The 27,579-nt window shown below is 44.7% G+C and overlaps 1 protein-coding gene across 8 annotated transcripts in view; it reads right to left on the reverse strand.

Moving 5' to 3' along the window:
• Positions 1-243: 243 nt before the first annotated feature.
• The window catches only part of LOC121542158 (catenin delta-1-like), a 45,658-nt gene continuing 18,322 nt past the window's right edge, over positions 244-27,579 (reverse strand). For 3 of the 8 annotated variants that reach the window (XM_045207610.1, XM_045207611.1, XM_045207609.1), the window contains 20 exons: positions 24,648-24,799; positions 23,265-23,333; positions 22,626-22,748; positions 22,252-22,517; positions 21,833-22,129; positions 21,487-21,721; positions 21,133-21,355; positions 20,540-20,732; positions 20,292-20,409; positions 20,029-20,185; positions 19,333-19,350; positions 18,790-18,858; positions 18,593-18,720; positions 18,316-18,466; positions 17,957-18,149; positions 17,606-17,805; positions 17,439-17,480; positions 17,271-17,347; positions 17,022-17,076; positions 244-2,191 (listed from right to left, as the gene is read on the reverse strand). In XM_045207610.1, the coding sequence (XP_045063545.1) occupies positions 2,133-2,191; positions 17,022-17,076; positions 17,271-17,347; positions 17,439-17,480; positions 17,606-17,805; positions 17,957-18,149; positions 18,316-18,466; positions 18,593-18,720; positions 18,790-18,858; positions 19,333-19,350; positions 20,029-20,185; positions 20,292-20,409; positions 20,540-20,732; positions 21,133-21,355; positions 21,487-21,721; positions 21,833-22,129; positions 22,252-22,517; positions 22,626-22,748; positions 23,265-23,333; positions 24,648-24,794 (2,820 nt within the window). In that variant the 5' untranslated portion in view covers positions 24,795-24,799 and the 3' untranslated portion in view covers positions 244-2,132. Of the gene's footprint in view, positions 2,192-16,979; positions 17,077-17,270; positions 17,348-17,438; positions 17,481-17,605; positions 17,806-17,956; positions 18,150-18,315; positions 18,467-18,592; positions 18,721-18,789; positions 18,859-19,332; positions 19,351-20,028; positions 20,186-20,291; positions 20,410-20,539; positions 20,733-21,132; positions 21,356-21,486; positions 21,722-21,832; positions 22,130-22,251; positions 22,518-22,625; positions 22,749-23,264; positions 23,334-24,647; positions 24,800-27,579 lie in introns of all 8 variants that reach the window. The other 5 variants (XM_045207616.1, XM_045207618.1, XM_045207613.1 and 2 more) reach the window with 4 other exon arrangements.

Here is a 27,579-nt window from a genome sequence, read left to right on the forward strand (position 1 = left end):
TTCAGAGGGCTATAAACACACCTTTTAGGCATCTCAAATGTAGTAGATGCATACTTTAACTGTGAGTGGGGCACAAGACTGAGCAGACCGCTCAAAGCTTCATGTATATTAAGGTGTGAATGTGTGTTTGAAGAGAGAGGGAGTCTGGTTACCCAGACGAACTAAGCAGTACCCCTTTAATTAGATGTGTTTATCCCCAAGTACACATCTCCAGCTGTCGCACATAAATCTTAACATCAAATCTTGTCTGAGAAACAATCTTTATTTTATAAAACAGTATTGCCAGTTACATATTCTTACTGAAAAAAAGAACTTTTCAGAGCCAAGGCAGGTATGACATGTTCATCATAATTGTACATGAATAGGCAATAATGCTAACGTTAAACGATGCATGTGGAAATGACAAAACACAACGATTGGTCTCTTGCCATTCAAAGAAAGTGGTAAAAGCAGAATAAAAAGTATAACAGTTTGCATATGCTTCACCCACCACTCCCAACAACCATTCCCAAATCAGAAAACAATATTAAAAAACACAGACACAAAATTAAAAAGTCAAAGTACAAAGAAGAAAAAACAAATAGATCTTATATACCAAAATGTGCTTTTAGTGTTTCGCCTTAGTCTATAGTCTGGTCCCTCTGTCTACACCCGAGTCACCTTTGAGGAAACCAATTCTTGCAATACATAACAAGTGTCATTTATAGAGAAGACCAACCCCGTTCTCCTTTTCAACCAATGCCATTGCAATGGGTCCATATGAGCAGCACATTGCTCGGTCTGGTGTAACAGTAAGTACTGACTGAACTATAGTGTGATTAGTGGTGTAAGGGGTTCAGAGCAATGCAGATAGTGTATTTTATTAAAACAGACACTAATAATGTCTAACATGCAAAATAAAGAATCTTGTGAGTTCTATGCAATACATTTCTATCAGCCACCGTAACAACCCATCCTAGTGAATAAGCCCCAGGTCTATAGTGGGGTTCTGTATAGTAGTGTGGGGAATGCGTTCCTAGTGTTGTAGTTTAGTGTTGGAATGTTATCTAGTGTATGAGCAATGTATGACTAACAGTTGTGGTGCTTTTTAACAGTGTGTGAACTGTAGTATTCCAGCTACCTGCACAGCAGAAGCAAATTCCACACTCACATAGATGTAGGAGATCACACAGCCATAGTTAACCACATTTCAGGAGGGTAAGACACAGCAGTCTAACGGTCATATCTTTACATTAGGGGAAACAGACAGGTAAAAAAAAAAAATGGGTATCACTCGACAACATAAGACGCAGTTGGTACATTTGTAAAAGCCACAATTGAAAAGAACAGACAAATAAAATAAATTATATTTGCCACAGGAGTAGAAAAACAAAGCACAAAATGAAATCCTTTCAAATAAACAGGGTCATATGGGTTTTGTTCGTTAACAAAGCTCACACACAGATCTCCTGTATGACACTCACACACCGGCCTCAAACTCTCTCCCAACTAACCCAAAACCAACCAGACGAAGATAACTAGATTAAAATAACTCCTATACAAACATTCTGAATCTATGAGGGCCGAGCCCCATTGGTCCACCAGCCACTCATGACCTTTCCACTCACAAATCCCAATCTGGGCACTATTTAAATTAAAATCAACCTTAAAAAAGGCAGACACCTCCCTCCCCCAATCAAACATGTCCTCTTTTTATATACATACCCTACAGATATTTAAAAATAAATTCTTCTCAGGATGTAGGTGATGGCAGCAATCTGATTCACGACAATGACAAAACAAAATTTTTAAAAATGGATGCGTATGAGGAAGATGAATCTAACGAACGACAAGGAACGCTCATTGAGCCAAATGTTGGATGTAAGTAACCATAGAAACAGAAATAAACAATGATTGTCAAACAAAGATGATTGCCTTGAAAAAGGGAATATCAATAAAATGTAAATGAGAATATATTTCTGATGCTACTATGATCCGTGTGTGTCTCAGTGTGTGTTAGATTTCACCCTCTGATTGCAACAACTGCTTTCTTTGGATGCCAACCCTCATCTTCAAAACCACAGTCTTGTGATGGAAGGAGAGAAAGAGGGGGATGAGAGAGAGCAAGTCTGTGGGTCTCTAGTGTTCTCTCCTCAGTAGCAGTGGTAGGGCAGGGGCAGCTCACTCTGGGTGATGCACACCATCAGTTTTTCTGGAGGAAGAAGAGAAGATGATAGACGATACATTTGATTAGTGCATGTGTTAATACTTCAAAGAATAAAACACAAACAGTACACTCAAGCGGATACTGTGGTGCAAGTATGTCAGGCTATACACAATATGCCAAAATAAAAGTGCCTAAGGTATATGATACAGTGTAATACACCAGTCCACACAGTATACTATACCAGTGTGAAAGCCTCTTGGGTATTCAGTGTTATCCCTGTATTAATTTAGCAGTGGCTCACCGCCGCTGTCAAATTATTGCCGCCATACCAAATACGATACACTGAGTGTACAAAACATTAAGAACACCTTCCTAATATGGAGTTGCACCTCCCCCCTTTTGCCCTCAGAACAGCGTCAATACGTTGGGGCATGGAATCTACAAGGTGTCAAAAGCGGTCCACAAGGATAGTGGCCCATGTTGACTCCAATGCTTCCCACAGTTGTCAAGTTGGCTGGATGTCCTTTGGGTGGTGGACCATTCTTGATACTGTGACGACCCTCCCACTCTGTCTGCCGTATTCTCTCTTTGTTCTTGTTTCCTTGTTAGGATGCCGGTGGGCGGAGTTGGGAGGGTCGTCAGCTACATGGGAAACACCTGGGCCGGGTGTGTCCCAGGATAAATGGACCTCTTCCACATTCATTAGAGAGACTCTCTCCAGGCAGTTACTTTGATCTTGTTTGTGATATTTTTGAGGCCTTTTTGGGTTGTTTGTTTTGGCACTTTTCAACACTTTTCCATATTACATTTATGCATGCAAACACTCACGTACACTACTGATTACTGATTACACACACCATTGTTATTTGATTTAGTTTACTTTAATTAATAAATATATACTTTGAGTACTCCTTGTCTCCACGTGTCTCCCTTTTGTTACGAACTTGAGCCGGTTCGTGACAAGTGGGGGCCTCGTCTGGGATTTTGAACTGGTTGTGTTTGGGAGAACGTGGAGTTAATGTCCAATTCTGTAGGGTTTTTCTTTGTAAATTTTGTTAGTTTGTTTGAGTTTGATAGGGCAGTATTGGTTGCCTTTGGGTTTTGTACTGCGTTGGAGAGAGTACATTGGTTAGTTTCCAGTCCCTGCCCAGCCTGGAAACTCTTGCTCTACTCGCTGTTGGGACATCGGGCTGAGGTGAGTACAATCGGCTGTGTACCTCAGTGGGAGATTGGGTAGGGTAGTGACATTTGCTACCCGGAGCTATAGCTTTTTTCCCCTGATAGGCTTAGTGACGTGTTTTGTTTTGGGATACGTTGGGCATGGTTAAATGTTTGTTATTTTTGTGTGGTGTCAGTGGACTGAGCAGTTGTCTCGGGGGCACATCCGTGGCTTGGGGAAATCTACCAGCGTGCTGGGGGGTTTAATTCCTTGCCAGCGGGCTACAGTGCGTAATTACCCACCGCAAATCTGCACGAAGACTAGGGTTGAGTTATTGTAGGTTTTGGGGAAGCTCCATATCCCAGCTCTTTTCTGTGGTGCTCGGTGTGATTGTATTTCTCTTGTGTCTGGTGTGCTCAGCAGAGGGGTTGAGAAAGATTATTATGATATATATATATTTAATTTTTTTCCCCTGATTATGGCGTCTAATGTAGACGGAGTTCATTCGCTTTCCATCAGAAGAACTGTTAGAATTATGTACTAAAGAACAGCTGTTGAAGGTTGCTGAACACTACAAGGTTGAAATTAGTGATAAACGTCTAAAAAATTCTATTAGGTTAATATTGAAGGCCAATTTGATGGAGAGTGGTATTCTGGATGTTACCACTGGGGCAGCCTCTGCTGAGGACACGTTGTCTCCCGATATGTTACAATGACCGCTCCATCGGTTAGTCATAGTGGTCTTCTTTTTGAACAGCAGAAAGAACTGCTTCTGTTACAGCTAGAGCATGAACAAAATGGACAAAGAGCTAAAATGGAGCATGAACAAGCTAAAATGGAGCATGAACAAGCTAAAATGGAGCATGAACGAAATGGACAAAGAGCTAAAATGGAGCATGATCGTGTAAAATATGAAAGGGAATTGGAATTTAAACAGGATATGGAGCGTGCTAAAATCAAGCTGCAACAAGAGCGACTAGAGTTGGTTAGGGAAGGAAAGCTCTCAGGGGAGAGTTTGCTCTGGGAAGGGGATCCAGAGTTACCTAGGGGTCGTTCCTCTTTTGGTCGTAGTCCAGACACATTTGATATTGTTGGGAATTTACGGTTGTTGCCCCAGTTTAATGAAAAGGACCCGGAGACATTCTTTTCGTTGTTTGAGCGTGTTGCTGACGCTAGGAGTTGGCCTGATTCTGATCGCACTTTGATGTTGCAGTGTGTGCTGACTGGTAAAGCGCAAGAAGCATATTCAGCTCTTAGTGTAGCAGACAGTGTTAGTTATGAGAAGGTTAAAACGGCTGTGTTACAGAGTTATGAATTGGTCCCTGAGGCTTACCGCCAACGATTTAGAACTTTAAAAAGGGATGATCAGCAGACTCATGTTGAGTTTGCGCGAATATTATCTTCACAGTTCAATCGCTGGTGTTCCGCCTCTGCAGTTATGACTTTCCAAGGGCTGTGTGATCTGATTATGTTAGAACAATTTAAGGACACAATCCCTGATCGTATAGCGACGTACATTAACGAACGAAAAATAAAGACTGTCGCTGAAGCTGCGGTTTTGGCAGATGAGTATGTGTTGACTCACACAAATTTTTTTGCAGAACCCCGTATTCGGAGTGAGTGGGGGTGTTTGCAGAGATTTGGGCCTCGCTCGCCGAGATACTTCGGTTCCCGGGCAGAGTTTCATTCAACTGGGGTTGAGCCTGATACCCGTGGTAAAACTGACTTTGGTCAAGAGTGTCACTACTGTCGAGAATTAGGTCATTGGAAAAATGAATGTCCGATTCTTAGGTCTAGGGGGTAAATTCAGTACAGGTGCTTATGGTAAATCGAGGCCTATAGCGTTAGCAGCGCCTGTTCCACATCAGTTCACTCCTGACGCATTGTCTCATGCCCAGAGCCATGTGAAGGGCTATATTGATCCCAGTATTTACCTTTTGTTACGGAGGGTTTTGTGTCTATGGTAGGAAGTAAGAACCTAGTGCCAGTAAAGATCCTAAGAGATACAGGTGCCTCTGAATCATTTGTGTTGGAATCTGTGTTACCCTTCTCTGCGGAGACTGATTCGGGGAATAGTGTTCTAATTAGGGGAATAGGTTTGAACACTCTGTCAGTTCCATTGCATAAACTGATGTTGGATTGTGGACTGGTGAAAGGTGAGGTTGTTGTGGGGGTGCGTCCTTCATTGCCTATTGAGGGTGTTGACATGATCCTTGGAAATAACTTGGCTGGGGAGCGTGTGTGGCCTATCGTGTTTCCATCTTTAGCGGTTTCTACTAAGCCTTCAATTGTAGGGATTCCTGATGAGAGTGCGCAGAATTTCCCAGAGGTGTTTTCTGCGTGTGCAGTGACGCGTTCTATGATCCCTGATGACTTGGTCACGGAACTGGCTAACGAGAATACCATAAAGAAGTCTGTTACTGTTTTCCCTGTTATCCCGTTATCCGTATCCCGCTCCGATTTAATCGAGGCGCAACGGGCTGACCCTACATTAGAAGAGTTGCGGGACCAAATTGTGTCTGTGGAACAGTTGGGAGATGTCGCACAGGGCTATTTTCTCCAAGAGGAGGTCCTGATGAGGAAGTGGATGTCTCATGGTAGTTGTTTTCTGGGGGAGGCGATTAGTCAGGTTGTGGTACCAGTTAGGCTTCGTGAGTTGGTGCTGACAACTTCTCACAACGACGTTGCTGGGCATATGGGTGTGAGAAAAACCTACAATCGCATATTACGACATTTTTTTTGGCCAAGATTAAAGAGGGATGTTTCTGATTTCATCAAAACTTGTCACACCTGTCAATTAACTGGTAAACCTAATCAAGCTATTAAGCCGGTACCACTGTTCCCTATTCCTGTACTCAGTAAACCTTTTGAGTATTTGATTATTGACTGTGTTGGTCCTCTGCCTCGTTCTAGAAAGGGTAGTAATTATTTGTTGACTGTGATGTGTCAGACCACTAGGTTTCCTGTTGCCTACCCTCTCCGGTCTATCACGACTAAGGCTGTGTTAAAAGCTTTGACTCAGTTTTTCTCACTGTTTGGAATCCCTAAGGTCATTCAAAGTGATCAAGGATCTAATTTCACCTCTAATCTCTTTGGACAGGTTCTCCAACAACTCCATATTAAACACAACTTGTCTAGCGCTTATCATGCCCAAAGTCAAGGAGCACTGGAACGTTTCCATCAAACACTTAAGTCTTTGTTGAGAGCTTATTGTACTGAGATGGATAAGGATTGGGAGGAGGGGTTGCCTTGGTTACTGTTAGCTGCTAGGGGAGGTTTCACAGGAGAGCACGGGTTTTAGCCCAAATGACCTAGTGTTTGGACATCGGGTGCGTGGGCTTTTATCTGTTCTCCAGGATGACTGGAAGTCTCCCGAGCCTCCTCAGTCCCTGTTATCATATGTGGGTGATTTTCGGCGACGCTTGTATGCCGCTGGTGAAATGGCTAAAGAGGAGCTATCATCTTCACAGGACAGGATGAAGAGCATATATGATCGCCGAGCTGAGCCTCATCACTTTAGTCCAGGTGATCAGGTTCTGGCTCTGCTGCCAATGGTTGGTTCTCCTTTTCAAGCCAAGTTTCAAGGTTCATATACAGTGGTGCGCCAGTACACTGAGCAAAATTATCTAGTTGCCACTCCAGAACGGAGGAAAGCACACCAACTGTGCCATGTAAATTTGTTAAAACCCTATTATGCACGTTCCTCTGAGACTGAACAGGGGGAGTCTACAGAGGACGGTAAGGCTGTTCTTTTGGCTGATATTGTTTATTCCCTGAGTTCTGGTCATGCTAGGTCTGTGCAGGAGCAGGAGGATGTTTCTGGTCCTGACGATTGCATACTGCAGGGTAGATTGAAAAATTCAGAGACACTGGAGATTGTAGATAGCCTTCTTACTCATCTACCTGTTGATGAGCGGAAAGAGAGGGTTGGTTTGATTCGGAGATTTCCAGGGTTGGTTTCGGATACACCTACACGTACAAACTTAATAGAACATGATATTGACATTGGAGATGCTGACCCCATTCGTCAACGGTTCTATAGAGTTTCTTCAGAGAAACTGCGTTGTCTGGATGCTGAGGTCAGGTACATGCTGGAGAGTAAAATAGCAGATCCTTCTTTCTCCAGTTGGGCTTCTCCCTGTATCTTGGGCAGTAAATCGGATGGAACAAATAGATTTTGTACGGACTACCGTAAGGTAAACGATGTCACTGGGCCGGATTCATTTCCTCTTCCTCGGATGGAGGACTGCGTTGGTCAAGTCGGGCGCAGCTACGTTTGTGAGCAAATTTGACCTGTTAAAGGGGTATTGGCAGGTGCCACTGATGAGTAGGGCACGTGAAATCTCTGCCTTTATTACACCTTTTGGTCTGTACTCGTATTCGGTTATGAGTTTCGGACTGCGTAATGCGCCTGCCACTTTTCAGCGATTTATGAACAGGGTTGTCTCTGGTCTGGCCGGTTGCGCTGTTTATCTGGACGATGTAGTGATATATGCAGATGCTTGGGAGGAGCATCTGTCCCGTATTCAGGCCTTGTTCGGACGTCTGGCTGCGGGTCGCCTCACGATGAATTTGGCTGAATGTGAGTTTGCTCAGGCGACTGTTGTATACCTTGGAAAGGTGGTTGGGCAGGGTGACGTGCGCCCTGTTCATGAATATTGATGTGACCGACCATTGTTTGATTTTGTCATGTTCTATCTTTCCTGTTTGTCCCCTCCTAGTCTTGTGTTCTTCTTTCCTCTTAAAGGTTGCTTCCTGTGTAAAGGTTGCTGAGGTCTGGAGAGGAGGATGATGGGTGGGGCAAGTGGAGGTGTGAACATGTACAATTTGTCGGTTTGGGACGCAGGGGCTGGTACGTTGGTCCGGGGTCCTTGTTGGTCCCCGGTCTTATGGGGGGGGGGTGTGACGACCCTCCCACTCTGTCTGCCGTATTCTCTCTTTGTTCTTGTTTCCTTGTTAGGATGCCGGTGGGCGGAGTTGGGAGGGTCGTCAGCTACATGGGAAACACCTGGGCCGGGTGTGTCCCAGGATAAATGGACCTCTTCCACATTCATTAGAGAGACTCTCTCCAGGCAGTTACTTTGATCTTGTTTGTGATATTTTTGAGGCCTTTTTGGGTTGTTTGTTTTGGCACTTTTCAACACTTTTCCATATTACATTTATGCATGCAAACACTCACGTACACTACTGATTACTGATTACACACACCATTGTTATTTGATTTAGTTTACTTTAATTAATAAATATATACTTTGAGTACTCCTTGTCTCCACGTGTCTCCCTTTTGTTACGAACTTGAGCCGGTTCGTGACAATACACGGGAAACTGTTGAGCATGAAAAACCCAGCTGTGTTGCAGTTCTTGACACTCAAACCAGTGTGCACGAAACCTACTATCATACCCCGTTCAAAGGCACTTAAATCTTTTGTCTTGCCCATTCACCCTCTGAATGGCACTAATACACAATCCATGTCTCAAGGCTTAAATATCCTTCTTTAACCAGTCTCCTCCAATTCATCTACACTGGTTGAAGTGGATTTACAGGTGACATCAAAAGGATCATACCTTTCACCTGGTCAGTCTGTCATGAAAGAGCAGGTTTTCCTAATGTTTTGTACATTCAGTGTGATATATATATATATATATATATATATACACATACACACACACACACATACATAGACACACCAGTCAAAAGTTTGGACACCTACTCATTTAAGGGTTTCTTTATTTTTACTATTTTCTACATTGTATAATAATAGTGAAGACATCAAAACTATGAAATAACACATATGGAATCATGTAGTAAACAAAAAGTGTTAAAACAAATCAAAATAAATAATAATATGCCATTTAGCAGACGCTTTTATCCAAAGCGACTTAGTCATGCGTGCATACATTTTTGTGTATGGGTGGTCCCGGGGATCGAACCCACTACCTTGGCATTACAAGCGCCGTGCTCTACCAGCTGAGCTACAGAGGACCACTTTATGAGATTCTTCAAAGTAGCCACCCTTTGCCTTTGACAGCTTTGCACTCTTGGCATTCTCTCAACCAGCTTCTGGAATGCTTTTCCAACAGTATTGAAGGAGTTCCCACATATGCTGAGCACTTGTTGGCTGCTTTTCCTTCACTCTGCGGTCCAACTCATCCCAAACCATATCAATTGGGTTGAGGTCGGGTCATTGTGGAGGCCAGGTCTCTGATGCAGCACTCAATCACTTTCCTTCTTGGTAAAATAGCCCTTACACAGCCTGGAGGTGTGTTGGGTCATTGTCCTGTTGAAAACAAATGATAGTGGGACTAAGTGCAAACTAGATGGGATGGCGTATCGCTGCAGAATGCTGTGGTAGCCATGCTGTTTAAGTGTACCTTGAATTCTAAATACATCACAGACAGTGTCACCAGCAAAGCACCCCCGCACCATCACACCACCTCCTCCATGCTTCACGGTGGGAACCACACATGCAGAGCTCATCCGTTCACCTACTCTGCGTCTCACAAAGACACGGCGGTTGGAACAAAAAATCTCAAATTTGGACTCATCAGACCAAAGGACACATTTCCACTGGTGTAATGTCCATTGCTTGTGTTTCTTGGCCCAAGCAGGTCTCTTCTTATTATTGGTGTCCTTTAGTAGTGGTTTCTTTGCAGCAATTCGACCATGAAGAACTGATTCAAGCAGTCTCCTCTGAACAGTTGATGTTGAGATGTCTGTTACTTGAACTCTGTGAAGCATTTATTTGGGCTGCAATCTGAGGCTGGTAACTCGAAATGAACCTCTGCAGCAGAGATAACTCTGGGTCTTCCTTTCCTTGCCGGTCCTCATGAGAGCCAGTTGAATCATAGCGCTTGATGGTTTTTGCGACTGCACTTGAAGAAACGCTCAAAGTTCTTGAAGTTTTCCGGATTTACTGACTTTCATGTCTTAAAGTAATGATGGGACTGTCGTTTCTATTTGCTTATTTGAGCTGTTCTTGCCATAATATGGACTTGGTATTTTACCAAACAGGGCTATCTTCTGTATACCACCCATACCTTGTCACAACACAACTGATTGGCTCAAACGCATTAAGAAAACAAATTCCACAAATTAAACTTTTAAGAAGGCACACCTGTTAATTGAAATGCATTCCAGGTAACTACCTCATGAAGCTGGTTGAGAGAATGCCAAGAGTTTGCAAAGCTGTCATCAAGGCAAATGGTGGCTATTTGAATAATCTCAAATAAAATATAATTTTGAGTTGTTTAACACTTTTTTGGTTACGACATGATTCCATATGTGTTATTTCATATTTTTGATGTCTTCACTATTCTTCTACAATGTAGAAAGTATTTTTTTTATTTTTTTAACAACCTTGAATGAGTAGGTGTGACAACTTTTGACTGGTACTGTGTGTGTGTGAATATACAGTCGTGGTCAAAAGGATTTGTCTTCACAAAGTTCGCTGCTTCAGTGTTATGAGATATTTTTCTCAGATGTTACTATGGTATACTGAAGTATAATTACAAGCATTCCATAAGTGTCAAAGGCTTTTATTGACAATTACATTAAGTTTATGCAAAGAGTCAATATTTGCAGTGTTGACCCTTCTTTTTCAAGACCTCTGCAATCCGCCCTGGCACGCTGTCAATTAACTTCTGGGCCACATCCTGACTGATGGCAGCCCATTCTTGCATAATCAATGCTTGGAGTGTCAGAATTTGTGGGTTTTTGTTTGTCCACCTGCCTCTTGAGGATCGACCACAAATTCTCAATGGAATTAAGGTCTGGGGAGTTTCCTGGCCATGGACCCAAAGTGTCGATGTTTTGTTCCCAGAGCCACTTAGTTATCACTTTTGCCTTATGGCAAGGTGCTCCATTATGCTGGAAAAGGCATTGGTCGTCACCAAACTGTTCTTGGATGGTTGGGAGAAGTTGCTCTCGGAGGATGTGTTGGTACCATTCTTTATTCATGGCTGTGTTCTTAGGCAAAATTGTGAGTGAGCCCACTCCCTTGGCTGAGAAGCAACCCCACACATGAATGGTCTCAGGATGCTTTACTGTTGGCATGACACAGGACTGATGGTAGCGCTCACCTTGTCTTCTCCGGACCAGGTGTTTTCCGGATGCCCCAAACAATCGGAAAGGGGATTCATCAGAGAAAATGACTTCACCCCAGTCCTCAGCAGTCCAATCCCTGTACCTTTTGCAGAATATCAGTCTGTCCCTGATGTTTTTCCTGGAGAGAAGTGGCTTCTTTGCTGCCCTTCTTGACACCAGGCCATCCTCCAAAAGTCTTTGCCTCACTGTGCATGCAGATGCACTCACACCTGCCTGCTGCCATTCCTGAGCAAGTTCTGCACTGGTGGTGCCCCGATCCCGCAGCTGAATCAACTTTAGGAGACGGTCCTGGCACTTGCTGGACTTTCTTGGGCACCCTGACTCCTTCTTCACAACAATTGAACCTCTCTCCTTGAAGTTCTTGATGATCCGATAAATGGTTGATTTAGGTGCAATCTTACTAGCAGCAATATCCTTGCCTGTGAAGCCCTTTTTGTGCAAAGCAATGATGACGGCACGTGTTTCCTTGCAGGTAACCATGGTTAACAGAGCAATGATTTCAAGCACCACCCTCCTTTTAAAGCTTCCAGTCTGTTATTCTAACTCAATCAGCATGACAGAGTGATCTCCAGCCTTGTCCTCGTCAACACTCTCACCTGTGTTAACGAGAGAATCACTGACATGATGGCAGCTGGTCCTTTTGTGGCAGGGCTGAAATGCAGTTGAAATGTTTTTTGGGGATTAAGTTCATCTTCATGGCAAAGAGGGACTTTGCAATTAATCTAATCACTCTTCATGACATTCTGGAGTAAAATAATAATAATATGCCATTTAGCAGATGCTTTTATCCAAAGCGACTTAGTCATGCGTGCATACATTTTTTTGTGTATGGGTGGTCCCGGGGATTGAACCCACTACCTTGGCGTTACAAGCGCCGTGCTCTACCAGCTGAGCTACAGAGGACCACAAGTATATGCAAATTGCCATCTTCAAAACTGAGGCAGCAGACTTTGTGAAAATTAGTATGTGTGTTATTCTCAAAACTTTTGACCACGACTGTACACACACTCACACAGTGAGGGAAAAAGTATTTGATCCCCTGCTGATTTTGTACGTTTGCCCACTGACAAAGACATGATCAGTCTAATTTTAATGGTACGTTTATTTGAACAGTGAGAGACAGAATAACAACAAAAAAATCCAGAAAAACGCATGTCAAAAATGTTATCAATAGATTTGCATTTTAATGAGGGAAATAAGTATTTGACCCCCTCTCAATCAGAAAGATTTCTGGCTCCCAGGTGTGTTTTATACAGGTAACGAGCTGAGATTAGGAGCACACTCTTAAAGGGAGTGCTCCTAATCTCAGCTTGTTACCTGTATAAAAGACACCTGTCCACAGAAGCAATCAATCAGATTCCAAACTCTCCACCATGGCCAAGACCAACGAGCTCTCCAAGGATGTCAGGGACAAGATTGTAGACCTACACAAGGCTGGAATGGGCTACAAGACCATCGCCAAGCAGCTTGGTGAGAAGGTGACAACAGTCGGTGCGATTATTTGCGATTTGGAAGAAACACAAAATAACTGTCAATCTCCCTCGGCCTGGGGCTCCATGCAAGATCTCACCTCGTGGAGCTGCAATGATCATGAGAACGGTGAGGAATCAGCCCAGAACTACATGGGAGTATCTTGTCAATGATCTCAAGGCAGCTGGGACCATAGTCACCAAGAAAACAATTGGTAACACACTACGCCGTGAAGGACTGAAATCCTGCAGCGCCCGCAAGGTCCCCCTGCTCAAAAAAGCACATATACATGCCCGTCTGAAGTTTGCCAATGAACATCTGAATGATTCAGTGGAGAACTGGGTGAAAGTGTTGTGGTCAGATGAGACCAAAATGGAGCTCTTTGGCATCAACTCAACTCGCCGTGTTTGGAGGAGGAGGAATGCTGCCTATGACCCCAAGAACACCATCCCCACCGTCAAACATGGAGGTGGAAACAATTATACTTTGGGGGTGTTTTTCTGCTAAGGGGACAGGACAACTTCACTGCATCAAAGGGACGATGGACAGGGCCATGTACCATCAAATCTTGGGTGAGAACCTCCTTCCCTCAGCCAGGGCATTGAAAATGGGTCGTGGATTGATATTCCAGCATGACAATGACCCAAAACACACGGCCAAGGCAACAAAGGAGTGGCTCAAGAAGAAGCACATTAAGGTTCTGGAGTGGCCTAGTCAGTCTCCAGACCTTAATCCCATAGAAAGTCTGTGGAGGGAGCTGAAGGTTCAAGTTGCCAAACGTCAGCCTCGAAACCTTAATGACTTGGAGAAGATCTGCAAAGTGGAGTGGGACAAAATCCCTCCTGAGATGTGTGCAAACCTGGTGGCCAACTACAAGAAGCGTCTGACCTCTGTGATTGCCAACAAGGGTTTTGCCACCAAGTACTAAGTCATGTTTTGCAGAGGGTTCAAATACTTATTTCCCTCATTAAAATGCAAACCAATTTATAAAATGTTTGACATGCGTTTTTCTGGATTTTGTTGTTGTTATTCTGTCTGTCACTGTTCAAATAAACCTACCATTAAAATTTTAGACTGATCATTTATTTGTCAGTTGGCAAACGTACAAAATCAGCAGGGGATCAAATACTTTTTTCCCCATCACTGTATATACAAACATATATACACACATTATATATACAGTGGGGAGAACAAGTATTTGATACACTGCCGATTTTGCAGGTTTTCCTACTTACAAAGCATGTAGAGGTCTGTAATTTTTATCATAGGTACACTTCAACTGTGAGAGACGGAATCTAAAACAAAAATCCAGAAAATCACATTGTATGATTTTTAAGTAATTAATTTGCATTTTATTGCATGACATAAGTATTTGATCACCTACCAACCAGTAAGAATTCCGGCTCTCACAGACCTGTTAGTTTTTCTTTAAGAAGCCCTCCTGTTCTCCACTCATTACCTGTATTAACTGCACCTGTTTGAACTCATTACCTGTATAAGACACCTGTCCACACACTCAAAGACTCTAACCTATCCACAATGGCCAAGACCAGAGAGCTGTGTAAGGACATCAGGGATAAAATTGTAGACCTGCACAAGGCTGGGATGGGCTACAGGACAATAGGCAAGCAGCTTGGTGAGAAGGCAACAACTTTTGCCGCAATAATTAGGAAATGGAAGAAGTTCAAGATGACGGTCAATCACCCTCAGTCTGGGACTCCATGCAAGATCTCACCTCGTGGGGCATCAATGATCATGAGGAAGGTGAGGGATCAGCCCAGAACTACACGGCAGGACCTGGTCAATGACCTGAAGAGAGCTGGGACCACAGTCTCAAAGAAAACCATTAGTAACACACTACGCCGTCATGGATTAAAATCCTGCAGCGCACGCAAGGTCCCCCTGCTCAAGCCAGCGCATGTCCAGGCCCATCTGAAGTTTGCCAATGACCATCTGGATGATCCAGAGGAGGAATGGGAGAAGATCTTTGTGGTCTGATGAGACAAACAGAGCTTTTTGGTCTAAACTCCACTCGCCGTGTTTGGAGGAAGAAGAAGGATGAGTACAACCCCAAGAACACCATCCCAACCGTGAAGTATGGAGGTGGAAACATCATTCTCTGGGGATGCTTTTCTGCAAAGGGGACAGGACGACTGCACCGTATTGAGGGGAGGATGGATGGGGCCATGTATCGCGAGATCTTGGCCAACAACCTCTTTCCCTCAGTAAGAGCATTGAAGATGGGTCGTGGCTGGGTCTTCCAGCATGACAACGACCCGAAACACACAGCCAGGGCAACTAAGGAGTGGCTCCGTAAGAAGCATCTCAAGGTCCTGGAGTGGCCTAGCCAGTCTCCAGACCTGAACCCAATAGAACATCTTTGGAGGGAGCTGAAAGTCCGTATTGCCCAGCGACAGCCCCGAAACCTGAAGGATCTGGAGAAGGTCTGTATGGAGGAGTGGGCCAAAATCCCTGCTGCAGTGTGTGCAAACCTGGTCAAGACCTACAGGAAACGTATGATCTCTGTAATTGCAAACAAAGGTTTCTGTACCAAATATTAAGTTCTGCTTTTCTGATGTATCAAATACTTATGTCATGCAATAAAATGCAAATTAATTACTTAAAAATCATACAATGTGATTTTCTGGATTTTTGTTTTAGATTCCGTCTCTCACAGTTGAAGTGTACCTATGATAAAAATTACAGACCTCTACATGCTTTGTAAGTAGGAAAACCTGCAAAATTGGCAGTGTATCAAATACTTGTTCTCCCCACTGTGTGTGTGTGTGTGTGTGTGTGTGTTATGTATATATATATATATATATATATATATATATATATATATATATATATATATATATATATATCACACACACACATATACATACACACATACATATATATAGCTCTGGTGGACATTCTTGCAGTCAGCATGCCAATTGCATGCTCCCTCAACTTGAGACATTTGTGGCATTGTGTTGTGTGACAACACCACACATTTTAGAGTGGCCTTTTATTGTCCCCAGCACAAGTTGCACCTGTGTAATGATTATGCTGTTTAATCAGCTTCTTGATATGCCATACCTGTCAGGTGGTATGGTCCTCTGTAGCTCAATTGGTAGAGCATGGTGCTTGTAACGCCAGGGTACTGGGTTCGATCCCCGGGACCACCCATATGTAAAAATGTATGCGCACATGACTAAGTTGCTTTGGATAAAAGCGTCTGCTAAATGGCATATTATTATTATATTATTATCATGGCAAAGGAGAAATGCTCACTAACAGGGAAGAAAACAAATTTGTGCACCAATTGAGAGAAATAAGCTTTTTGTGTGTATGGAACATTTCTGGGATCTTGTATTTCAGCTCATGAAACATGGGACCAACACTTAATTATGTTACGTTCATATTTTTGTTCAGTGTGTGTAATATATACATTTATTACACACAACCCATGACCAAAAGTATGTGGACACCTGGTTGTCGAACATCTCATTCCAAAATCATGGCCATTAATATGGAGTTGCTATAACAGCTATAACTTCTGGGAAGGCTTTCCACTAGACGTTGGAACATTGCTGCAGGGACTTGCTTCCATTCAGCCACAAGAGCATTAGTGAGATCAGGGACTGATGTTGGGCGATTAGGCCTGGATTGCAGTCGGCGTTCCAATTCATCCCAAAGGTGTTCATGGGGTTGAGGTCAGGGCTATTTTTTGCCATTGCTGGATTACTGACAGGGCACATGGCCAAGGGCCCCGATTGGGGTGCCCATTGGTTTTGTTATAATGTTTGAACATAAGAACACAAATGGCCATGGCAAACTGCATAGAATTGTAGGAAATTCACTTTTGCTCTTTGCCATGGAAAAATGTATACAATTATAGTCAATAAAAAACTAGTGGAAACACTGACTATTGTATACTACTACAGTATTCGTACCCTGAACTTCAATCAGTTTTCACTGCACACTATACTATGTACAAAATCAAGGTACTGAAATAACACAATATTGACAGTGTTACAGCAGAGATAGGCAATAGGTATCAAAGAGAAAGGATGGAGATATAGAGTCCATGCAGGACAAGAGGTGAAACGTACCATGCTGTTACATGCAGAGGGAGAGAGGGGAGGGGGGCTAACCATCGTAGGAGTCCAACAGAGGCAGTGAACCCTTTCTGCCTCCATACACCCCACGCTGAGACGGAACGAGAAAGAGAGAAAGAGTGAGAGATTGTGAAAGTGAGAAAGATACCGTGAGTAGAGATGGTGGTCGTCAACCAAAAGGCAAAATAGAGAGACGTTTTAAAAAGGTGTGAATGAAAGAGAACGGGTTAAAGGCAAGTGTGTTTAAGTGAAAGAAACAACGTGTACAGGGCAGGGGTGTGTTACCTGTAAAGTGTCTGTGGCGTTGAGGGAGTTGTCCAGAGTGTGTCTCCTCTCCCTCTGGTCCAGTGTAGAGTAGGCTTCTAAGATGTAGGGAGGAAGAGCATGAATCATTGATAGAAAAATAAACTAATAGCTGGGCTTGGCTTTGTCAGTGTTCCTATGGATACGCACCAGGCCCTAGGTCATTCAGTGGAATCATGTCCCTCTTCTCCCCTGTTGAAAAAACAAAAACCATTACATTCTGTTTGCTTCCCTAAAATTCCTACATTTTACGTCTAGCTTTCACTTGCTGTTAAGAAGCAAGTCTGACGCAAATACAACTCTATTCCAAGAGTCACCTCTGTCTAGCAGTGGCATGGTAGTGTCCTCATATGTCCCATTGGTGCGTGTAGAGGGGCCGTTGGCGGGGGGGTTGTGGTTCACCATGAAGTCGGTCTTCTTCCAGCCGTCCTTCTCCAGGGGGCGCCGCAGATCCTTGTGCCCCCAGACCAGCTGTAACACCTGGCCTGCCCCACGTACCTCCCGCTCAGAGCGCTTACTGCAGGACCAATAGACAGACACTCCGTTAGACATGTACTGTATGGACACTGACCTATCCGTCTCAAACAAACGCACACATAAACGCCAAGAATATACACTTGTTAATGAGCGTCAGTTCCACGCACAAACACTCTCTCTCCCTCTCTTACCCGTCCTTGTTGATGAGCACCAGTCTCTCGATGCCTTGGGAGGCCCTGAGGGTCTTGGCGGCCTCCAGGCTGTTGCCCAGCACCTCAGTGAGCGTGCTCAGTACAGACACCACCGTCTCCTCAGACAGAGGTCGTGCCGACTGGCTCTGGCCACCCGGAAGGTCTGCCACCAGGTGGGGCACAGCGTGCTTACCTATGGGAGGACAGGACGGACAGATACAACAATACATACACTAAAGAGTGGATCTGAAACAATCCAGAAAGGAATTACATTTTTTCTATATAATGATGAAAAACGTATTTCCTCATGTGAAGTTGTGATAACTAACATGCGATATCTGATACACACACCAACTTACCGAGTAGCTCGCGGTTGCGGTTGTCGATGGCCAGGTTCCTCAGGGCTCCGGACATGGCTCTGACCACACGATCGTTCCCATGAGCCAGCAGCTCTGCCATCATGGGCAGGCCCTTCTCCAGACGCACCGTGGCCCGGATATAGCGACCATACTGAGGGACAGAGAGGGAGGGAGAGGGAGTAAGCTGCGATCAACATCATTGGGGTGATGCTATGGATCAGAAAAAGATCCGTAAGACAAGGAGGAAAAGGTGCGAGGTCAGAAGCCGTCCACTCACAGTCCAGCGTCCGGCACACAGGTTCTGTATGGCCCCGGCTGCGGCCTCCAGCACTGAGGGGTTCTGGCTCTCTCTCAGCAGGGACGTGTACACACGCACCACCTCTGGCTGGAACAACAGCTCATAGCCTGGTAGGAAGAGGGATTTCAGTAACTGATTCTGTGTTTGCTGTGTTTTCGTATGGTGTTTTGACTCACCTTTGGCAGGCATCGTCCTCTTTGGAATATCAACCTGGTCCGCACTCCCGTCATCCGCATCCTTCTTACCTAGAGAGAGAGAGGATGATGAGTGGGGATGAAGAGAGGACAAAACGATCTAGAGATCATTCCGATCGAAGTAGATGTAAAAATAAATATTAGGTGCATTTGAATCTGTTCCACCTCAGCCCTTTTTAACAGATGCAGATTCTCCTCAGAATGACATCATGGTATCATGCACTAGTTGAACAGCATGCACTCCGTTTGTCAAGTCCCATTTACAAATCTACAGACTAAGTAAAGGCAATGTTAAGACCAGCCAGCGTTAGGAAAAGCCCTTATTCAGCCACAGTACAAAACGCCACCAAGAAGGCTGCGTTTACAGCGGCAGCCCAATTCTGATATATCTTTTCAACTAATTGGTATTTTGACCAATCACATCAGATCTTTTTCAAAGCTAATCTGATTGGTCAAAAGACCAATTAGTGAAAAACAAGATCAGAATTGGGCAGCCTGCATAAACGCAGCTGAAGAGAATCTTACCTTTGGAAAACCACTCATCTAAACAGGACAGGAACACAAGAAGAGGATGGGTGGAGGACAGAGGGAGGGAGAGACAGTGGAGAGTGTGAAAAACTGAAATAGTATCCCAGCTACCAACAAGCACAAACCCATCAGAACCACAGGAGCAAAATCCAGCCCCTGGCACCCAAACATCACACACAGAGTAGGATTATGTTGCCACTAACCACAGCTTTAGTCCCGTTTAATGAGTCAGAACTGGGGAGAGGGTAATCTGATCCTAGATCTGGGGTTAAGGGAAACTTTCTACCTCTAGCCATAGAGAACACAGGCTGAACTATGACCTTTAACCAATAAGAGACTAAGCTGGGGGGTGTGGGGGGGGGGTTCTACTAACTATAAAAATCTGGAAAAATTATTTTATATTCTCTCAACCAGCTTCTTGAGGTAGTCACCTGGAATGCATTTCAATTAACAGGTGTGCCTTGAAACAAAGTTAATTTGTGGAATTTCTTTCCTTCTTAATGCATTTGAGCCAATCAGTTGTGTTGTGACAAGGTAGGGGGGGTATACAGAAGATAGCCCTATTTAGTAAAATACCAAGTCCATATTATGGCAAGAACAGCTCAAATAAGCAAAACAAATTTTCTTATGCTAATTTGATTTAAACGGAGGCGCAGACATCAACCTTTGGGGATTTACACGCCAGTTACTGACCTTTGCCCTTCCGTGAGCCGAAGCAGCCGGCCTTGTTGGAGCCGGGGGTGGGGCCCTGGTTTAGGGGCGCAGCCTCCAGGTAGCGCTCGCAGCCGGGAACCTCTCGGTGAACCTGATAGGACAGATTCCTCAGCAGACAAACACTGTTCTCCACCAACTGCAAAGAGACAGGGAAGGTTTTAAAGGGTCTTTATTCAAGTATGTAATTGTGAAAGAAAATGTGCATAAGCAATGGATTAGAAGCTACGGGTTGGGTTTAACACCTTGTTGTCCACATCTTTGCGGTTGATCTGTGATTGGACAATGTACATCAATGAATCCACCAATCCTGCACACTCTCTCAGCTTTCGCCTGGCCTCACTACGTTCTGAGCTCACGTTTCTGAACAAGAAAAAATATATAGATACAACGTTAATGGTTAATCTTCCCCGGAATTGACCAATACATATTTCCTTGTTCCATTCCCTCCTCCATTAATCTCCTGCCGTCCATTTCCTCTCCCTCCACGCACCTCAGACAGCCAGCTGTGTTGGTGAGGGCTGTCTCCCACTCCAGGTGTCGTGGTTTGAGGCTCTCCTCCCCTCCGTCACTCCCTCTCTCCCAGCCAGAGTGCGGCACCATCACCTCGTCTGAGAGGGCGTGTAACGCGTGGTCCACGATCTCCATCTTCACCGAGTCGTGAGACGAAAGGTTCCACAATGTGCCTGAGGAAGAAGAGGGAGATGCGTTCTTGGTCATCTCCATGACACTATTCTCTGATTGGGTCCAATAATAAGGAATTATAGTAGAGGTTATAAAGCTGAAGTATAGTAGGAATACTACATGGTAATACTGGTGTTTTACTGTCCCATAAATAGTACGGTAATAGTAATGCAAGTATTACAGAGTAGTTAGAACAGTCAGTCCCTCCAGGACTCTGTGATAATTTATTTGGTGGCAAAATCAGCACAATTACCACATATGGTTCAATCAAGCCACACGTCAACAAACTTTCTCCCTCGTCAGTGCATTTCGCGACAAATTGGTCAAAATCATTGCATATTTGCCAGCAAACAGCACAGAAAATCCCTTTGAAATCCTGGAGGGACTGAACAGTAGTATTACCTGTAATGGTGTCAGTGAGGTCTTGGTCTCTGGCCTTCCTCAGTAGCCGGACTAAGGCAGGGATGCCGTCACAGTTCTTGATGGCGATCTTGTTGTCGTGGTCTGGTCCGTACGAGATGTTCTTGAGCGCCCCGCAGGCCGAGTGGTGTACGTCCTTCTTGGGGTTGTCCAGCAACGAGACCAGAGAAGGGATCCCCTTTAGACGACGCACCTCCGATTTCACCTACACAACCAACATGGTCACACACCAAACCTATCCTAAAAACGCTGACAGCAGTACTTTAACACTTGTAATATCCATAATTTCAATACATTTCTGTGTGTTTGCAGGTATAAAAGGTTTGTGTGTGTTACCTTGTCATTCTTGAATGTGAGGTGCTGGAGGAAGGCAGCAGCGTTGGTTTTGACCGGGTCCAGCCTGTAGTTCAACATGGCGATGACCTCCGGAAGCTCCGGCTGTCTCCAGGAAGTGGGCGGGCCCTTCCTCAGGGTGCTGTCCAATGACGCCATACTTCCCCTCTCCATGTTGACGCCCCAGGTGTAGGGGTCGACTCCTCCCACGTCCCCTTCCAAAGTGTCCTCACAACTCCTAAGAGACAATCAGACACGAGTGAATTGGTGTGTGTGTAGCCTATTAGTGAGAGTGTGTGTGTTGTATCGGAGTATGGTGTACATACATATCAGAGTGGTGTGTGTGTACCTGAGCCTGCGTCTGTCCAGTCCTCCAGGGCCTGGGCCTAGTCGTGGCATAGTTCCGTATCCTGGATGCATGGTGGGAGGAGCCATACTGTACTCCACGTCATCATATCCCAGACTCCTCTGGTCATCCTCCATGCCATAGCGGCCCTGGTGGGCGTAGCGCATGCCCCCCAACTCCAGGGCACTGCCCATGCCCCTCACCCCTCGCCCCACCTGAGGCTGGGCTGCGTAGGGGTCCAGCTGCTGTCTGCTGGGGGCGCGGTACCCAGAGTCCAGGGTCCTGTACCCATCCGCAGGTCTGGAGAGAGACAGAAGATCAATTATCCCAAAGATACGGGAATCTTCACAAAGGAATACTAGAATTTATTTCTTTACAGTGCTCTTTAGCGTTTTCAGAAACTTTAACGACAGTGGTCTGACCTGTAGCGGTCGTCCATGTGTATGCCCCTGCTCAGGCTGGTGTAGGCCTCAGAGGGCGGGGCGCTCCTGTAGTCGTCGTACCCCCCCGCGGGGCCGTAGTGGTAGTTCCTAGGGACCGTGGCTGTGGGGTAGTCCCCCCCTCCACCCTGCCTGTAGGAACGGTCCAGAGTGGCACTGTAACCGCCCATGACCGAGACGGACACTCCCCCGTCGATGGACATCGAATCAGAGGGCAGGACGGTACGTGAGGTGATCATCTTCTTCATCTGAAGAAGAGGAAGTACATCACCATGAGACAGGAAGTTGTAGAGAATCGTTTGTCCTCCATGGAGAAAATTATTTTCAGTTACAGTACAAAGTGTGCGTGTTCGTACCGCGTTCCCTGCCTGCCGTCCATTGGTTCCATCGTCTGAGAAGACTGAGTGTACTTCCAGGGAATCACCTTCTGGTGTGTAGCTCTCGTCTAGAGCGCCATGCGCTGGGTCCACCATCCTGTACTGTAAACACAATGTTACACATAGGGCATCACACACGGGTCATCCCACACACACACGGGGCATCCCACACACACACACGCACGGGGCATCCCACACACACACACGCACGGGGCATCCCACACACACACACGGGGCATCCCACACACACACACACACACACACACACACGGGCATCCCACACACACACAGGGCATCCCACACACACACAAGGGCATCCCACACACACACACAGGGCATCCCACACACACACACACCACACACACACACACACACACAGGGCATCCCACACACACACACACACACACACACAGGGCATCCCACACACACACACAGGGCATCCCACACACACACAGGGCATCCCACACACACACAGGGCATCCCACACACACACACAGGGCATCCCACACACACACACACACACAGGGCATCCCACACACACACACACACAGGGCATCCCACACACACACAGGGCATCCCACACACACACAGGGCATCACACACACTACCAGCACACACCTGTGTCCCGTTAATGTATCCCTCACTCAGTTTCAGTCGTTCTATGTCTGCATCCCCCAGACGCCCGTTCTGAGGAGGAGAGAAACCGTCAACCAAGAGAACACACTGATATCCACAGACGTCTTTAGAGACATTACAGAGGATCCAACTGGGTTGTATCCTAGGCTACAACATCTCCCTACAACCACCCGAACACTGCTGGCGTCATGACACATTAAGCAAGCTGACCTTGTTCTCTCAATACCTCAGTCATCGGCCACATTTTAATACTTTGAAAATGCATCCTTCCTTTCCTTCTCCCTTTGAGGTAATCAATGACCCAACCATTGCTTTTCTTTCACCACTCATTTCATGTTAGATCACTTCAATGAAGGATGGATGGAAGTAGGACACATTAAAAAAAGGTGGCTCCATGGCTGCAGTGCAGACTCACAATTTTTTTATAACTGACCCCAGTCTGTTGTTTCCAATGGGAGCAAATGAATCAGTGTCCAAACGTGGAATTATACTTAAGTCAAAATAGACAAACAAGAACACCTGAACCGGGAGAGGCAACACCCACCCAGTGACAGTCATGAAACATTGCTTAACACGCTGACACTAAGCATGGTAGAGGAGAATGACTGGACAACCTTAAACCAATTAGCCCTGCTAACATGATGACAACAAAGGCAACCCCTTCACCTTCCCCATCCGCCGATGTTTACTCAGTAAAACAGAGGAATTCTCCATGTCTCTTCACGGCTCTAACTGCATGGTAAAGCATAGTGACTTCACTGCTGTGGAGAAACACATGATCACATAACATAGGAGGCCATAATCATATTAGTAGTTCCTCTTAGTTGACATTGTGCATCGTTTAAAATTATGATCTTAGTGGTAGAATGAGGCTGCATGCGTGAAAACTGACTGCAGCATTCCAGGTGCAGTTTTAACCACAACATGCTGGGGCAAAGATGAGAATAGCTGTAATTACATGACAGAGGCCTGCAAAGGTATGTAAGGGTGGTATGAAGGTTTTGTGTGCATGGTGTATGGGAGTGCAGTAAGTGTGGTGGTGCGAGATGGAGTTATGCAGAGGTACGTGACGTATAACGCATGGCATGTTAAAGCTGTAGAGATATGTAAACACACACAGTAGTGTGTTAAAGGATAAGGGTTGAAATACAACGCACAGGTACCACACACAATCCAGGGCGCCAGTGGAGGAACGGAGGGATGGATTATGGGGTTGGATGCGATGGATGGAGGGTGATAACAGTAATCACTGGATGATGGAGGGATGGATAGAAGGAAAGATTAGGTTATGACTGGTCTTTTCGCCTGCATCTAGAAACGACCCTAGGAAATCTCCCCTGGGGAGACGTGGGGCTGGGGTGTTACCTGTGTGTGGGGGAGGGGGCGGGACGGGGGGCTGGGGAGGCCCACTCTCCTCCTCTCCTCCTCCAGCGCTCTGGTCAGCTGTTCAAACTGCACCTCCTGCTCCCTTACCGACTCCAGGAGAGTCGCAGCGCTCTCACACTGCTCCATACACTCTACAGAGAGAGCCGTTACACACACACACTCTACAGAGAGAGCCGTTACACACACACACTCTACAGAGAGAGCAGTCACACACACACACTCTACAGAGAGAGCAGTCACACACACACACAGCTCCATACACTCTATTAGGCTTGGGCGGTATACCGGGGTATTTGGCAATAGCCACGGGATGGTTTTTCAATACCGTCAAAACTATTTCTTTAAAGTTTTTCAATAAATGTTTATATTTGTAGCTACTTAAGTAAATACCTGCAGTCAACTTGTGCAATACGTTAGGAGATAAAGCAGAATGCGTTCTTCATTTCACCGGTCACATTATGAAGCTCACTGTAGTTCCCCAGAACAGTTGAGACAGTCACGTTTGTTTGTAAATAGCAAAGGAAGAAAGCGGGAGCAGGTGAGTCCAGCTGTGTATTGACAGGGGTCACGTTTTATATTGAAAGTCAGTGTTTTGCTTCAAGAGTGATCAGGGACGTGCAACACATTCATTTTTCAATATAAAACGTGAACAGAAGTGCAACGCTATTTGGTTGGCAGCCACACAAGTAAATGAGCTTACAATGAAAAAGCAAGGTATTTTTAGTCAAAAACAATGCATGGCCATCATATTTCTAATGTTTATCATAGAAAGAATGTAGCCAGCTACATTTCCTAAATGTTTTGCTTAAAGTTAATCTTGCATTTTACTGGAGAAAAGTACTGGAGAAAAGTAGCTAAACATCAGTCAGAGAATGTCTGCTGACAGAAGTGCAACTGAAGGGCAAAATGAGTGATGCTGAGCTGAAATTACAAAAAGGAGTATTTTAGCTCTGCGTTTACAAGATATTTCTTATGCGAAAAACGCAAAATTCTGCGTTAACTAGCAAGTTAAACTTAGGAGTCAGGTTATCTAATTAAGTGGATGAATTAATAAGGTGACGTGTCATCATATTGTGCTAGCTTTCTGACATGTTTGAGAAGTCAAAGCCCTTTGGATGAGTTATTTGTATATCTGCCACTGACATCTTGATTTTCTTTAGTTTTTTCTTATTTCCATTCTCAGCCCATCTGCTCCTCCCCCCTCTTCTCTGAGCAGAGCAGGCAGGCCCGTTGCCCTAGCGACTCCAGACAGACACAGTGTGTACATATGCTGCTCAAGAGCCGGTACTGTTGGTACTGTTCTGCCTTCAGATAAGCATGCTTCAAAACTTTTTTATTTGCACAATGTCTCTCGTTCACATTCGCTTGTAACTGTCCAAACTCCCCAAAAATGACATTTGGTAGCGCCTACCTATATATGTATAACTTTAGTCAGCTGGCTTAACTATCTGCAATTAGTTTATTTTCACTTGCACTCATAAGCATATTTAGCTAGTAGCCTCCATGGAAATTCGCTATTACCTGTGGTAATTTTGTTAGCATTCTGGTAATAGACGCCCAATGGCATTGTGTTTTTTGGCGCCCCCTTGAGTACTAAGCCAGTAATACCGTAAATCCCGGGATGAGAGGACGGTATGACGATAGGAAAATCTGGATACCGCCCAAACCTACACTCTACAGAGAGCGAGCCACGTTACACACACACACGGCATACACTATAAAGAGAACCACACACACCTCCATAGCAGTATGAACCGCACTAAAGCAAAGAGCAGGAAGCCTCAAATCTCATCATGAAATCCCTAAGAGGTTTGACCAGCTGTCAAAGATAGAAGTACACTACCGGTCAAAAGTTTTAGAACACCTACTCATTCAAGGGTCTTTTTCTTTTTTACTATTTTCTACATTTTGAATTCGACATCAGGTTTATTATCACTATACGCGATACAATCACTATCCTTAATACCAAAGCAATAACACACAAAAAAGAATGCGTGTGAGCCAGTCACAGAATGGCTCGATCCAGACAGATAAACTCAGCTACTGCTCTGTTAAATCGTTGAGCACCTTTTGAGTTAAATATCATTACATTTGAAAAACGTTATGTCAATAGTTTAGAGACAGCCATGTATGCATTAATGATCAATTATACAATCATAATGACTGTTTTTACCAATCTAACTACAAAACAACAAAAGGTAATAATTTATTTGAATGGTAAATCTCTGATAAACTGGGTAAATCAAGATGTAGCCTAGGTCTATTCACAACACAGTTGATTGCATATTATTCAACAGGAGTGTGTGCATGCATCGAGTTGAACTTGTTTTAGCTGATTTCATGGGGCTACAGATGAAACAATTTTATATGCATCTGATCAACAACATTTGCATAGAATACACAATTATTTTATAAAAGTGTGCGCTGTTTCTTTAAGAAAGTAATGATGTAATTTGTGAGGCAGAATCTGACTGTGAATCTGGTGGAACCCAGACAGGAAGCGAGGGAGACCAAGTGAAGTAATGTTTTTGGTGACAATCAGCTTTTAAAAAATCTCCATATGTTGCATTATTGTTTGCATATTATCACAAACAAAGTATTAGGGTAGTGAATTGACGTTTGCGTCAGCAGTAAGCTAGCAAGGCAAGTTAGTCTAGTACAATTAAAGAAGGAAGCTACCGGTATCATCTTATAATAATATAATATGCTATTTAGCAGACGCTTTTATCCAAAGCGACTTACAGTCATGTGTGCACACATTTTTACGTATGGGTGGTCCCGGGGATCGAACCCACTACCCTGGCGTTACAAGCGCCATGCTCTACCAATTGAGCTACAGAGGACCACAATCTTGCATTGTAAAAGTGTTCTAGCCTGTGTGGACATGGTATTGCGAACAGTTAGGAACATT

This window comes from Coregonus clupeaformis, chromosome 3, assembly GCF_020615455.1.
Source record: "Coregonus clupeaformis isolate EN_2021a chromosome 3, ASM2061545v1, whole genome shotgun sequence".
Lineage (NCBI taxonomy): Eukaryota > Metazoa > Chordata > Actinopteri > Salmoniformes > Salmonidae > Coregonus > Coregonus clupeaformis.